The sequence below is a fragment of the Pelophylax lessonae genome (genome assembly GCF_965119305.1).
Source record: "Pelophylax lessonae genome assembly, chromosome: 2".
Taxonomy (NCBI): Eukaryota; Metazoa; Chordata; class Amphibia; order Anura; family Ranidae; genus Pelophylax; species Pelophylax lessonae.
The window spans coordinates 412,497,618-412,513,554 of record NC_138769.1 but is presented as its reverse complement, the minus strand read 5'-3'; the positions used below and the strand labels follow the sequence as shown (position 1 = coordinate 412,513,554).

General features: G+C 38.9%; 1 protein-coding gene across 1 annotated transcript in view; it reads left to right on the top strand.

Annotated features, from left to right (window-relative positions):
- The window catches only part of ABI3BP (ABI family member 3 binding protein), a 520,855-nt gene that overhangs the window by 128,795 nt on the left and 376,123 nt on the right, over positions 1-15,937 (top strand). The window contains exon 2 of the mRNA XM_082245218.1: positions 1,868-2,047. Coding sequence (XP_082101344.1) covers positions 1,868-2,047 — 180 coding nt within the window. The remainder of the gene's footprint in view (positions 1-1,867; positions 2,048-15,937) is intronic.

Below are 15,937 nucleotides of genomic sequence, written 5' to 3'. Positions count from 1 at the left end.
TAGCTGTCAGTGCCAGCAGCCTACCATTTCCTATAATAAGGCTGCCTCTTTCAGCTAATCGCGGGAACCCCCACTAGGGTTCTCACATCTAGTCGGAGGCAGGATACATTTGCAGATGTGATTGCACCTTTAGAGTACACTTTTATTCTAATATTATTCAGATGTCCTCTTACTGTGCAGGCCATGTAGATACAATACAGTGAGGGAAAAAAGCATTTGATCCCCTGTTGATTTTGTACGTTTTCCCACTGGCAAAGAAATGATCAGTCTATAATTTGAAAGGTAGTTTAATTCATAACAGTGAGAGACAGAATAACAAAACAAATATCCAGAAAAACACATTTCAAAAAAGTTATAAATTGATTTGCATTTTAATGAGTGAAAAGTGTATTTTTTTTCCCCCTATCAATCAGCAAGGTTTCTGGCTCCCAGGTGTCTTCTATACAGGTAATGATCTGAGATTAGGAGCACTCTCTTAAAGGGAGTGCACCTTATCTCAGTTGGTTACCTGTATAAAAGACAGCTGTCCACAGAAGCAATCAATCAATCAGATTCCAATCTCTCCATCATGGCCAAGACCAAAGAGCTGTCTAAGGATGTCAGGGACAAGATTGTAGACCTACACAAGGCTGGAATGGGCTACAAGACCATCACCAAGCAGCTTTGTGAGAGGGTGACAATAGTTGGTGTGATTATTCGCAAATGGAAGAAACACAAAATAACTGTCATTCTCCCTCGGTCTGGGGCTCCATGCAAGATCTGACCTCGTGGAGTTTTAATGATCATAAGAATGGTGAAAAATAAGCCCAGAACTACACGGGAGAATCTTGTCAATGATCTCAGAGCAGCTGGGACCATAGTCACCAAGAAAACAATTAGTAACACACTATGCCATGAAGGACTGAAATCCTTCAGCGCCCCCTGCTCAAGAAAGCATATGTTCAGGCCTGTCTGAAATTTGCTAATGAACATCTAAATAATTCGGAGGAGAACTTGGTGAAAGTGTTGTGGTCAGATAAGATGAAAATCAAGCTCTTTGGTATCATCTCAACTCGCCGTGTTTGGAGGAGGAAGAATGCTGCCTATGACCCAAAGAACACCATCCCTACCATCAAACATGGAGGTGGAAACATTATGCTTTGGGGATTTTTTTCTGCTAAGGACAGGACAACTTCACTGCATCAAAGGTATGATGGACGGGGCCATGTACCGTCAAATCTTGGGTGTGAATCTCCTTCCCTTAGCCAAGGCTTTGAAAATGGGTCATGGATAAGTATTCCAGCAATGTCCAAAAAACACACGGCCAAGGCAACAAAGGAGTGGCTCAAGAAGAAGCACATTAAGGTTCTGGAGTGGCCTAGCCAGTCTCCAGACCTTAATCCCATAGAAAATATGTGAAGGGAGCTGAAGGTTTGAGTTACCAAACGTCAGCCTCGAAACCTTAATCTGCAAAGAGGAGTGGGACAAAATCCCTCCTGAGATGTGTGCGAACCCGGTGGCCAACTACCAGAAATGTTTGACCTCTGTGATTGCCAACAAGAGTTTTGCCACCAAGTACTAAGTCAGGTTTTGCGAAGGGGTCAAATACTTATTTCACTCATTAAAATGCAAATCAATGTATAACTTTTTTGAAATGCATTATTCTGGATATTTTTGTTGCTATTCTGTCTCTCACTGTTAAAATAAACCTATCATTAAAATTATAGACTGATTATTTCTTTGTCAGTGGGCAAACGTACAAAAATTAGCAGGGCATCAAATACATTTTCCCTTATATATTTTAATTAACATGAAATGAACATGAACATGAAATATATTTGCTCCTATCCAGCAGAGTCTTATAAACCTGTGTCTTATTTTTCAGCAGTAAAGAAACCGAACATGAAAGTGCACATCAACATCACCAGAGACACGCTAACTATGAAATTTCATCGTCCAAACCAAAGCATCAAGTTGGAGGGTTTTATTCTTGGATATGGCAGCAATTATTTCACAAACCAGTATGTTCAGTGGCCAGAAAATGGGAAGTCATTTATCACAGATGTTGGTAAGTGTTTGCCTGAGAAATGAAAAATTATATTGAATTGTAGCTTCTCCAATGTATTTTAAAGCCTTTTATGTTTTCATTCAGTTTTCAGTGCTGTGATTGTTTTCTTTTAAAGTCTATGTAAAACCAAGTTTTGGATAGAGTGGGGAAGAAGGAGAAACTCTGCCTGGTTTTTGTGCTCTCTGGGGCTCTGTTAGAGGGATTTCTGTACTGCTGACAACGGTTTCACCTGACAAGTAATAAGAGAAAATGTGCAACAGGAACACATACTGCAATAAAAATCTTGCAGGGCTATAACCAACCCCATGTGTACCTTACAGGACCTGTTCTTCTAGATACACCATGTACCTTCATGCACCCCTTTGAATAACTTCTGACCAGGCTTGGAACAGGCAAAATAATTTACTGAAACTGAAATAATTTCCCTGAGCACAGCATTCCCCCTGTTTATATGAAGGGAATAAACCAAAAAGCCTGGGAAAATGCAGAACCCATGTTAACCATTTCCCACCTGGGCAGCTTAGAACCCATATACCAACTATCTATAGCAACAGCACCCCCTGGTGAGCATATGCCCACACATGTTTTAGATGGCTTATAGTTTACAGACAAATGACACTTTTCATTTATTATCTGAAACCACTATGCACCAATACAAGGCTTATCTGTCTAATTGTTTGGAACAACCCTACAATAACATTTGTCTTTTATATAGCATGGGTTATTATCAAGACAAGATTAAATGCAATAAATGTATAATATTAGCATACCAATGAGCCTTATGTGTAATCCATAGATAGCCCTCTGCCTTCTATGGTAGCATGGCCATTGTCTGTACTTGTATGCTCTGCCACACTCATTAAATACCCAGGCCAATTTGTGCAAAACAGGGACTCAGGCAGCCCATAGATGATTTGATTTTCTATCCTTCCTTCCACCATCAGTGTTAATAGGGGAATCCCTCCCGCATCGCTGTTGGGGTTTGCCAGCGGGGGGGGGGGGGGGAGGCGCAGGAAGCTTTCCTGGCTGGCAGAGCACAATGATTACTGCTAGCGGCTATAGCCACTGCAGTTATTGCATGACAAAAGTCCAACAGATTGGTTGTACCCAAGTCGACCAATGGATTAGCTTGGGTAAAATCAGCCTGCCAATACATGGATTGAAATTCAGCCAGTCCTTGCTGAACCAGCAGCCTATTTTGGTCTATGTATGGCTGCCTTTATTCAAAGGGTAGAAGATATGCAGTATAAAGATGCAGTGTGAAAAGGCTTATCTTTTTATTACAGTTTATCTGTCTCCACTGGCATTTGTAGTTTTACAACAACTAGAGAGCCAGTTTGCCATTTCTGATTTATATTCCCCAGGCTAAGTGCTTATTAGCTACCATCAGTTTTTGATTTCCAGGTACCAGTTCCACTCCATGTATGCAGTGTTTGAGACTTTTCTTGGCAATATCTGCAGCAGCTTTTAGTACTGGTCAGTTACACTATACAAATTGAAGCTAAATTCAGTTTTTTTAAATGTTTTAATGACAATCCCATCAGTTTAGAAACAGAACCCACTTCTAGCCGATTTAGTCAAATAAACAGTTTTAGTGCTCTGTCAAATTATACTTTAAAATCACTTCAGGAAGTGTTTTGCAGTCAACCCTTCTGCTTGGAAGGTGGGAGTGATATGAAGATCCCTCAGCTACTGTTCACATTCACAACTCCAATCTGAATGGTTATTTAGGTTTCATTACACCATTTCTCATTGCACTAGTTTAATAAAAAATATGAAAGTGTTAAAAATCTTACTATGCACCTACTATGCATCACTAAATGATAATCGGGAGCGAGAAATCTGTGACACTTTAATCTCAACATCTTTGCCTTTTCAGAATGACCCAGCATTCGGGCACAACAGAGACAGTGAAAGCTGCTGTGTTATGTGCAGGCACCTCTAGATCTAGGTACCTACACTTTATACTTGCTTGCAGTGAAAGGATCACTTTAACACTGCTTCATTAGGTCAAATTTAAAAATACTACATTCTAGATTTGTAAAATACATTTCACAACTACATGCAGCATCAATGGGATGCTTGAATTTAAGTGTTAGCACCTGTATGAAAATTTAGATTCACAGCTCATGTTTCCCATGTAAATGAAAACAATTGATTTAGTATGGGCGTTATTAGCGTTAGAACTGATTCCATGTTACTATGGTTAATTGTCAAGACAAGGGGTATGTGGGATTATGCAAAGTGTGAGGAGGAAGAGCAGTGTCCAAAACTCACTGCTACTTGTTTCATAAGACAACAACAAGATGAAACATAGCTTTAAAAAATAAAAGCAGTGCTTGCATTCAACTAATTTAAATGTGGCCCCTTTTTAAGCGAGTTTTGCTTTTTGAATGTGACACTACAGGTTAGCCAACCTCTTCCTGATGCTTTTGTTGACTTATGGTCCTTGAATTATACTTGTGTAGCTTTTTTTTTTTTGATGCCTTAATAATTTAGACCGTATGACAAAAGTTTAGGTTTCTGCCAATAGGTAATAACTAATATACCTATTTTATATACTTTAACTACATAATATAACTATTATGTAAAACAGAACCCATCATATGCTTATTAAATAGAAAACATGAACTTTGTTAAGATAACATATACAAGCATTAAAAGCATAAAAGCTTTACTATTCCAGCCTAAATATCAGGAGAAAGATTAAGACTATAAATATTAAAAAACACACATTTGCCTGCTTCCTGCTTCAAGACCTGTGAATGCTGTGAATACTTTCACTTGTTGATATATATATATATATATACACAGTGCCTTGCAAAAGTTTTCGGCCCTCTTGAACTTTGCGACCTTTTGCCACATTTCAGGCTTCAAACATAAAGATATAAAACTGTAATTTTTCAACAACAAGTGGGACACAATCATGAAGTGGAACGAAATTTATTGGATATTTCAAACTTTGTTAACAAATAAAAAACTGAAAAATTGGGCGTGCAAAATTATTCAGCCCCTTTACTTTCAGCAAACTCTCTCCAGAAGTTCAGTGAGGATCTCTGAATGATCCAATGTTGACCTAAATGACTAATGATGATAAATAGAATCCACCTGTGTGTAATCAAGTCTCCGTATAAATGCACCTGCACTGTGATAGTCTCAGAGGTCCGTTTAAAGCGTAGAGAGCATCATGAAGAACAAGGAACACACCAGGCAGGTCCGAGATACTGGTGTGGAGAAGTTTAAAGCTGGATTTGGATACAAAAAGATTTCCCAAGCTTTAAACATCCCAAGGAGCACTGTGCAAGCAATAATATTGAAACCAGACCACTGCAAATCTACGAAGACCTGGCCATCCCTCTAAACTTTCAGCTCATACAAGGAGAAGACTGATCAGAGATGCAGTCAAGAGGCCCATGATCACTCTGGATGAACTGCAGAGATCTACAGCTGAGGTGAGAGACTCTGTCCATAGGACAACAATCAGTCGTATACTCCACAAATCTGGCCTTTATGGAAGAGTGGCAAGAAGAAAGCCATTTCTTAAAGATATCCATAAAAAGTGTTGTTTAAAGTTTGCCACAAGCCACCTGTGAGACACACCAAACTATGGAAGAAGGTGCTCTGGTCAGATGAAACCAAAATCTAACTTATTGGCAACAATGCAAAACGTTATGTTTGGCGTAAAAGCAACACAGCTCATCACCCTGAACACACCATCCCCGCTGTCAAACATGGTGGTGGCAGCATCATGGTTTGGGCCTGCTTTTCTTCAGCAGGGACAGGGAAGATGGTTAAAATTGATGGAAAGATGGATGGAGCCAAATACAGGACCATTCCGGAAGAAAACCTGATGGAGTCTGCAAAAGACCTGAGACTGGGACGGAGATTTGTCTTCCAACAAGACAATGATCCAAAACGAAAAGCAAAATCTACAACGGAATGTTTCACAAATAAACATATCAAGGTGTTAGAATGGCCAAGTCAAAGTCCAGACCTGAATCCAATCAAGAATCTGTGGAAAGAACTGAAAACTGCTGTTCACAAACGCTCTCCATCCAACCTCACTGAGCTTGAGCTGTTTTGCAAGGAGGAATGGGCAAAAATTTCAGTCTCTCGATGTGCAAAACTGATAGAGACATACCCCAAGCGACTTACAGCTGTAATCGCAGCAAAAGGTGGCGCTACAAAGTATTAACTTAAGGGGGCTGAATAATTTTGCACGCCCAATTTTTCAGTTTTTTATTTGTTAAAAAAGTTTGAAATATCCAATAAATTTAGTTCCACTTCATGATTGTGTCCCACTTGTTGATTCTTCACAAAAAATTACAGTTTCATATCTTTATGTTTGAAGCCTGAAATGTGGCAAAAGGTCGCAAAGTTCAAGGGGGCCGAATACTTTCCCAAGGCACTGTATATATATATATATATATATATATATATATATATATATATATATATATATATATATATATATACACACACAATTTTCTGTTTGCAACATTTAAAATTATGCTAGTAAGCACATGCTTTTTCTTGATAACTTTCAGAAATGTCAACTCAGGGAGAAACTTGGTAGGGTGATCAAGTAGCAAATCACGCCACTGTGAAAAGTGACTGTGGCAGACTTAAAATAATAGGCATGGCAAATTCAATTATGGATTTTTGCACAATTTTTAGCAACATATCTGAACTCTTGCCTCTGGCTCTTGCCCCCTGAAAGGCAATAACATCACATGGAGCCACTAAACTTAAACTTCAGCAGTGATTTTGCTGCAATTGAATTGTAGTTACACTGCCAAAGTATTTCACGTATTCACTGCTCAAGCTCTCTCAGTTACGCCTAGTACACCCCATCAGTTTTTTTTTCGTTCAACACAGGGTTTAAATTAAAAAAAAAAACTGACAGCTCAGGTTGGAGCCCCTGTATTAACAGTCCAACATTAGTACAGCAATCTCACCTGCGGAGCTGTTGTGTTCTAACAGGGGAACACTCTGGTCAGCCATTGGCTGAGAGCTCTGATTGGGAGCCGGTCAGCTGCTGGTTTTCCAGCATGCCTGTCCAACAGACATCAGCCAAATAGCTGGCTTCTGTCTGACCAGATGCCATACACACGGGCCAAATGTCAGACGATTTTTATTGAACAGACTGATGACGCCCGTCATTCGGCCCATGTGTACTAGGCTTTAGCCAGCAGCACCAGCAGGATTTAACGTGGGGGAATGCCATTCGCGCACTAGGAAAGACATGGGGATCTCGATGACCCCGCTCATTCATGAACACACTATGTCTGCGCCACCTGCCCCTCATGCCCCTCATATCTCGCACACCAGGTTCCAACCCTGTGTGTATGGTACATTTATGAGCAGGAAGACAATTTATCCTTCATGATGTTTCACATCAACTCTTTTCATCCTTCCCTGCAACACACTCTCCCAGTATTCTCCACCACATCTTTCTTTTCTGCAGTTACCTACAGTATCTACACACACTCCTCAGTGCTCCTTCAACAGTCCAGGAGGTTCAGTGGGCCAGTAGGCCACAACCTATCAACCCTTTTGCACACGTGAACCCACAGCAGGTTAGCATTCAGAAAGCCACTACATACACACTGTCTTGAAGTCGCTGAGCATCCTTCAGGAAGCTTGCCCTGACTCCAGACACAGCACACTATGAAACATGTCAATAAACGCTAGGGACGGGAAAACTTTATTACTGCCCAAATGCAGTTGGGGCACTGCACAAATTTGGAGAGAAACAAGTTTGCTGCAGTCAATGTGTATGTTACTCTTGTTACATACTGAGTAATACTGTACTAAAAAAAAAAAAAAAAAAAGACCAAGACTCCTCTGGTTCAGACTATAAATTTAATAATAACAAAAAATAATATTTTTGCTTTTGACTTACAAAGAAAGTTCCAGCACAATAAACAATATATCTGCAGTACTCTGCAGTGTAATTTACTGAATTCGAAGTGCCATATATATATATATATATATATATATATATATATATATATATATATATATATATATATATATGTCTTTCCTCATATTGTAAAGCGCTGGGCAAACTGTTGGCGCTATATAAATCCTGTATAATAATAATAATATATATGCTATATATATAAAGTGCTAATATATAAGACAAATAATGTGATGAAATGATTGTGCTCCAGCTGACACTTCTCTTCTTATTTAAAAAATTCAACTAATAAAGTTTCAGTTTTAATCAGTTTATTGTAGTTAGTACAATAATACCTGATGTCTGACCAGTTGCAAGAGCTTGCTAAATTTTGCACATAATTATTTGCCTTGCAGAGCAGTACACATGCTGCATCCAAAATATGCCCTGTCCTGTTCGGCGAGCAGCACTACAAAAGCAGCTGGACTGGGGTGGTACACATGTCACTTTCAGCGAGCAGTACCACCGCCAAACATGACTCAAGAAAATGGGCCACTGCAGCAGCTGCCCTGCAAGTGCATGTAGTGAATGTGGTTGTGGCACAGGGTGTGGGCTTTTCAGGGTTAAAACAGGTGGAAAGGAGTCAACCTATAATCTCTCAGACACCTGTCAACTACCCTTTGAAAAGCAACCCACCACTAATGGTTTTTCTGAGGGGCAGCATTGCAACCGCAAGTGTGAACAAGCCTTTAAACCTCCATTCCCACCAGTTTAAAAAACATAAAGATAAAGACAAGAGTAAAAAATAATCATAATAGTTCTTTAAAAATAAAGAATTCCAAACAAAAAACTATTTAAAAAAATATTTTACAAAACTGAACAGGAGCAAAAAATTGTTTCATGTAGAGATGTCAACAGTATTTTTACATGGGAGCCGTACACTAGCATATTTCATGAACATATTGTATGTGATTATTATGTAATGGGATTTTCATTTTCATCTTGGTAGCAGAAAATCATTTTCCTTGTTATAGGTGTTACCAAAGCTTTAACATATTCTATAAAGCTTGGTCTTGGCCTGGTTATTTTTGAGCAGCTTTCTGGTAGAAATGTTAATGAATACATGTTTCTTTTGGAAAGATGGAAGGCAATAGTCACTTGTGGGTATTCTATTTCAATGTGAGCATTGTGTATGTTCTACTGTTAATTCCATGTGAGAAAGGAAAATTTTAAAGGTGAAATAATTGTTTTATTTATAATTCCCAAGTTTTCCGTAGGGTAGTCCAACATTAAAGTTTCTTTAAGAAGTGTAAACTTTCAGCATAGCATACTGCATAGTGTGCTGTGACATAACTGGGCAGGGCAATGACAAATGCTTTAATTACAAAGCCATTTAACAACTTTTTAAGTACCTTTTCTTTAGACAATTTTCCAACTAGCCTGGACACATATTGACCTGCATTTTTCAAAGCCATTATCTGTCTTTTTACCTTGTTTACTTGTACCAGCAAAAATGAATGGGTCACTGATTAAATAAAATTTAGTTAACCACAGGGATGTGAAAGCGCTGTGGGAATTAGAAAATAAATGTAGGTATTCATTTTAAATGTGTAAGGCTAATTGAAGAGAGCCTACAAGTATCTGTAAATTGCAGGATTTGGTGAAGACTCAATTACCTATCACTTACAGTAATATGAGTGAGGAATAATCAGAATTGCCTACAGGCATATCCATTTAGATTAGTATGCTGCCTATTTAGAGGTCAGTGACTGACCCACTGACTTATCTACAAACTCCTAGGGCTGCAATTTAGACAAACCACTTTTTATTATATCAGAAAACACCAAAGGGGCATATCTATCATGTTTTAAAAGCCATTGATCTTTGTTAGACTTTGACAAAATTTCACTTTACTTTAGTCATAGTTTTTGTGATTATCATACTCATTGGAAATAGAGAGAAAAGCGTCACAGGGCTTTCATGAATTTGGTGCAAGATGTTCTTTTACAGCCAAAACACCAGAAAAATGTTAAAGATGCTTAACTGAATCACCCCAGGTGTGATCTAATAAAATATGAAATTACTTTGCTCCCTTTTAAGCTTAACTGATTAAAAGTTAACTTGGACCTTTTTATCAATTTACCTTAAGACCTTTCTTTAGCTATATACTGTCTCAGAAGATTTTTAAAATCGGTTTAATTTATTTATATTGTCTTGTAAAATATTAAACTTGTTTCCTCAGCACAAATGCTCTGCTCACCTCTGCTCATTGTGTGAATAGTTACTCATAAGAAGTAAACCTATTAAAGCTCATCTTCAGGCATAGTACCCCCATTTCCACCAATCCGCCAGCTTCTAGTTAATGATCGTGTTAATGAAGTTGTAGGGGTAATCCGCCAAAGAGGGAAGTATAAGCTTGAGTAAGGTAAGAAAAAAATGTAAGTCAAATTCAGGTTTTTTTTCAATTAAAACACAGTCGATGGACACTCATTGGAAATCTATCTCTTGTCTGCACAACAAATGGCACAACTTTACATATATTATACTATATATCTATCACATATCCTGTGAGTGGACCTGTGGAAAATGCCCTGCTCACCTATCCTCATTATGTGATCAGTTACTAATAAGAAATAATTCTATTAAAACTCATCTCCAGGCATAGCAACACCTCACCACCACTTCACCAGCCTGTAAAAAAGGTTAAACCTAAGACCCCCACATACTTATGAAAATATAGGCCATAACAGGCTGGGTCCAATTCTTCCTTCTTTTTTGCAGTGCCCACATCTCTTCTTGGTTAACTAGGCACTATCTATTGACTGTTAACCATAGTCCATTATCTATGTCCACAGAGGGTCTTTTTTTCTTTAACACCCAACATCTTGATGTAACCAGAGGTTGGTAACAAAACTGGCTTTTAGAACAGTTGAGACAGAAAAAAAAAAAAAACACCAGCCTGGTTCTCACCCCAGGAATAGACCACCTGCCAAAGGGCACATGAATCCAGATTCAGGTAAGTAATTACAGAGTTTAGGGGTATTTTTCTAAACGCCAGATTAGCTTGGTTCTGTGGTGAGGTAGAGACCTTTTATGGCTTTTGTTTTTTGTTCCAGAGATAGGTTTTAAGTCTGCTTCATTACCGAATATAAAGGTTAAATCAAACTTTTGATTTTACCATGCAGAACAAAGCAACATCCCTTTCCTGTCAGTATATACACACCTTTCTTTTTCTCCCACACAGCCCCATTCAAAGAAAGGCTGTGTATATTTTGAGGAGTCACTAATTAGAGCTTACAGAGAGTTGAGGACTTTTTCCCCGACCCCATGTGAGAATGCCAGGCTAACCAGGCAATTCTGTCACTTAGAGGAAGGGGAGGGAGTATTTTCCTCCATAATTGAAAGAACCAGGTACCCTCCTTTTACCCAGCAGCTGTATGGCATGGAGTAACGGAAAAGTGAGTATGTACTGCTAGGAAGAGGAGCATTAATGCCATTCTGTTTTTTTTGCTCTACATTTTATTCCAAAGTACAAATGTGCTTTAAAGCGTAATTTCTTGGGACCATTCCCAAAATTTCCATTATATAATCTACAACACTACTAGTGATAGAAGTGTCTGCTTTGTATTGCTGGGGAGAAAGTATCTTACATTGCTCAAGAGATGCATTACTTGCTAACACCTGGAGTATAACAATATAGCTGAATAATGGACTGGGAGACAATGGAAAAGTATGCCAATTATTTTCATTCAGAACCATGTACACAAATTTTGATTTATGGATTTGAAGGATGAGAATTCCAGCTGGCTGGCTTTCTCTAGTCACCTGCAAACTATTAAATGGCTGATGATGATCTAAGCAAATGGCAAGTGAAGTAGGACAGAGTGAATTGCACAAAGAAAGAAATTTAAAAGTGTTTAATTGAAATCAACACTGTACCTAAATATCTTTTTATTCCTTTTTTAAGCCTACAAAAATCTCAGGAAAATGCCTTTTTCCTCTTACTCCTCCTACCCATTCTCCAGCTTTATATATATATGTGTGTGCAATTGCTTGCTTGCTTTTGTTTGAATTAAATTATTTTACTGCCATAGTTCAATGTGCTTCCCTCTCTCATTTTTGTCTTTAAATTGTGTCAAATTCTTGTACTGACTTGGGAAATCTGCAAGATATCTGGACAGTTGGAAACATCAAAGGGCAAGAGATTTCCAAGAATATTGAACTGGATGTATAAATTGGACATATTAGTGCAGATTTGCTAATTTTTTTAATTTTCTTAATTCTAACGGACTATAATTGAGAGCTTGTATAGCCCAATTTTTTTCTGTATACTAGTACAGTCTCTAGTACAGTCTCTAAACCCTCATAATGCGCATGTTAGCTGTTTGATTTAGGCTACCTAGGTTACCTGATGAAGCTGGTGTTTTTTTTCTTTTTGTTTGTTTTTTATATGCCCTACTAATTCATGTAAAAAAGTGAATCTTAGTGATTCATCATTGCTCCATAAATAAAGGCTTTTTTAAAGAGCCTACCACCATGTTAATCAGGTATAGTAATTATCACAAGAAGTATGCTAAGTATCCTTGGTTTGAATTTTTGTTGGAAATTTTTGTTCCAAAAATGTCCTGGTTCTGAGTGCTAATAACCTGGAAAAAGAAACCACTTTTGGAACATAGTTCAATTCCTTTTATTGTAAGCTATTTATGCTTCCCCTTCCAAGGGACTATACTGTAGATGGACTAAAATGGAACATCAATATCCAGTGATGAAAAAAAATCTGCTGTCAAAATAAGAAATACACAGATTAGATGACGTCATGTCAGGTTATGGGAGTTCACTCAAAACAATGGCAAGTTGTTGTATATAGTGTAATTATAGATTGTTCATGGTTCACTGTAATGCTTGCAGCTACAGAGTTTTGAACCAACATTAATTTATGATTTTTATTTTTATTTTTTTAACAGTTTTTTTTTTTTTTGTAACAGTTAATCTGAATAATTATCCAGTGAGATAACACATTCTCATTTTCACACCCAATGCCTTGATTTCTTTTAATATCCAAGAAATTGCTTACAAGATTCATTCTAGATTGTATAGCATACCATGACACCTATACAAAGAACAGTAAAACATATCACCTTCAAACTTACTGACATAAATATGAGAGACAACTTAGCTGCCTACCTCCCCTCTCAAAAAATTATACAAAATAAATTTCCTAATCCACCTCAGCAATGCATCCAGATCCTGTACTCCTTTATTCTGGATACACATTGAACCACACTCAATAGGGTTATTGGGCTCCATTCACAAAAGCATCTCGCATGCGGTATGTAGGTACCAAGAAACATTTTCCCTAAATACCACATGCAGTCCTGAAACTGTCAATTCACTAAACCGGTCTGTGGTATTTACCACAAAATGCATAAAACTCTCGGTAAATATCACATGAACAGACGTTAAACTCAATTCACAGAAGGAAATAAATATTTAAATGCATGCAGTAATCAAGTAGCAATTGAGACATGTGGTATTCATGGAATGTGTACTGGTTGTTAAGGAGGAGGTTCCCTGCTGACAGCTGAATGTAAAAAAAACAATTGTCGGGAATTAAAAAATAAGAAAAAGAAATGGCGTGGGGGCCCCCCCAATCCATAACACTGGAAGGGCCTGGTATGGATTTTGAGGGGAACACCCATGACAAAATATTTTTTTAAATGGCGTGGGGTCCCCCCCAAAATCCATACCAGACTCTTATCCAAGCATGTAGCTTTAATTTTCAGTCGAAGGAATGAGGAGATAAAACACACATATGAAACATTACATACCAAATCGGCACCTTCAGAAACCCTGGCCTTTTGAATCATGGATCTGCACTATGCAGTGCAAATGGAGCTATGTCTGGGCTCAGGTCTGTAGCACTACCCCCAGAGTGCTGCTTGTAGGCAGGTTGAGGTGGGGTCCACTAGGTGACCCACTTAAGAGTAGGACTCTTTTAAATCCTTCCAGGAAGAAGGCTGAGGTCACTTTCTGTCAGGGATCATGAACAAGGCAGAGACAGAAAATGCAGTTAAAATCACACCTTTAATGTAATAGTAAAATAATACAGATCAGGAACGTAGTCAAAAACAGAAGCCAAGGTTAGGAAGCCAAAATGGGTAATCAGGTGAGCCGGAATCAGTAATCCAGGAGTCAGCTTTGTCAGAAGCCAAAGATGAGGATCAGGAACCAGAAGAAACATCAGCCAGGCAAAGTCATAACAGGAACAGAGGCACACTGGAGATGTTGACCAGGGGAAGGCACAGAGGGAAAGAGCAAGGCAGTTTAATTAGCAAAAAGGGGCTGGCTGTAGGCTGGACTAATAAGGCAGGTAATGATAATCATATGAGTCACTGTGGAAACAATGAGTGGCTGGTAATTAACAGACAGCTGAGCAGCCTTGAGCACTGAGAAGAGAGGTGCTAGAAGCCCAGCCCTGACACTTTCTTCCTGGCAGGGTCCCCTTATATTTGGTGGTAGCAGTTTATTTTAGAGATGTGGAGCTCTGGCCATGGTAATGGATGCTACGTGAGAGATGATCACTAAAGGGACAGTAATTCTAACCTTCTTTACCACTTTAGGATGCTCCCCAGGGAGATGGACACAGAGATACATCACCAGCCTGAGGTGTCTGAGCACAATATTAAGAGAAAGAGTATTTCCTGCTGAACTGTGTCTAGGCCTAAGGCCTGAAGCAATGTATTTTATGCCGCATTCTTCAGAGGAGAGGTTTATTTACATGCAGCCTCTGTGTGAAGATATTCAGACCTTGCAGTATATGTAGTAAGAGAGATAAAAAATGGCAGTGATCTTACCTGGCTAATGAGCCATGGGAAAAGGTGGGTCAGTGTCTGGTTACCCCTGGGAGTGACAGCTGCACAACCAGGATGGTGGGTAGAGGATCCAGTCACCAGCCCCCATCTGCACATCGAGAGGTAGAGAGTGAGAGTTGCATAGTAAGGGCTGGTATGTCCAGAAGGTTACTTTTATGTAAGGGGTGCTATGGTTGCCACTGTGGCCATGATTGAGGCAGGCCACCAACATCCACTAACATGCTTGGTAGATTGTTCTCCTTCTCTGTTCTTCTGCCTCAATTCTGCGAACAACTTCAGCCCCATTGACACCAGGTTAGGCAAATGGATACTGCTGCGGCTGCGGCTTGCTACTGCTGCTGCTAGCACAAATATACTGTAGATACCCTGCACACAACTAAGGTTGCAATAAATAGCAGTGTGCACATAATTATGTAAGTAATGAATTAGGTCAATAACAATAACTTTACTAGACTGTAGCAGCATAGAACGGTGTTCTATGCCACTAAATTAGAGTAAACCTGGTAATCTAAGAATCAGCAGTAAGTAATGGCATTAGAAAACAGTAATATCAATGATAATCAGTACTGTAATAACTCCTCTGTAAACAATTGGCTATATCCACTTTAGATTGCACTCTATATGAATGGAAGCAAAAGAGGTACTTTCACGTACCTGGTTGAGGCCAGGCTGCCCTTAAACCTCTTGTCCGGTTTCCCCTGGAGATGATGACATGGTATAGCAGGGCACAGAGTGGCACAGATACCTGTAGAAAATCTGGTTAGGAGAATCTTGGAAGCAGATGTGGAGCTGAAACAAGCAAACTGACAAAAGGAAGGTGCAGGATCTAGGATGCGTAGTCAGACAGGCAAAAACCGAGCAGAGTAATAATGCCAAGTTTTAAAACATGTACGTTTTAGACACTTCAACCAAAACGTATAAAAACATATTGATACATTATCTTAAAACATTTAAAATGCACCCCATTGTTTGGAAGGGACCGCCACCTTGAAATGGTAGATAACCATTTTAACATAATATTGGGACCAGGGGTGCCATCATCCCTTCACTTTCAGCTCGACATGTTTCATGGCGGACCACTTTTTCTGGAGCTCTTGGGTGCAGAAAAGTTGCTGA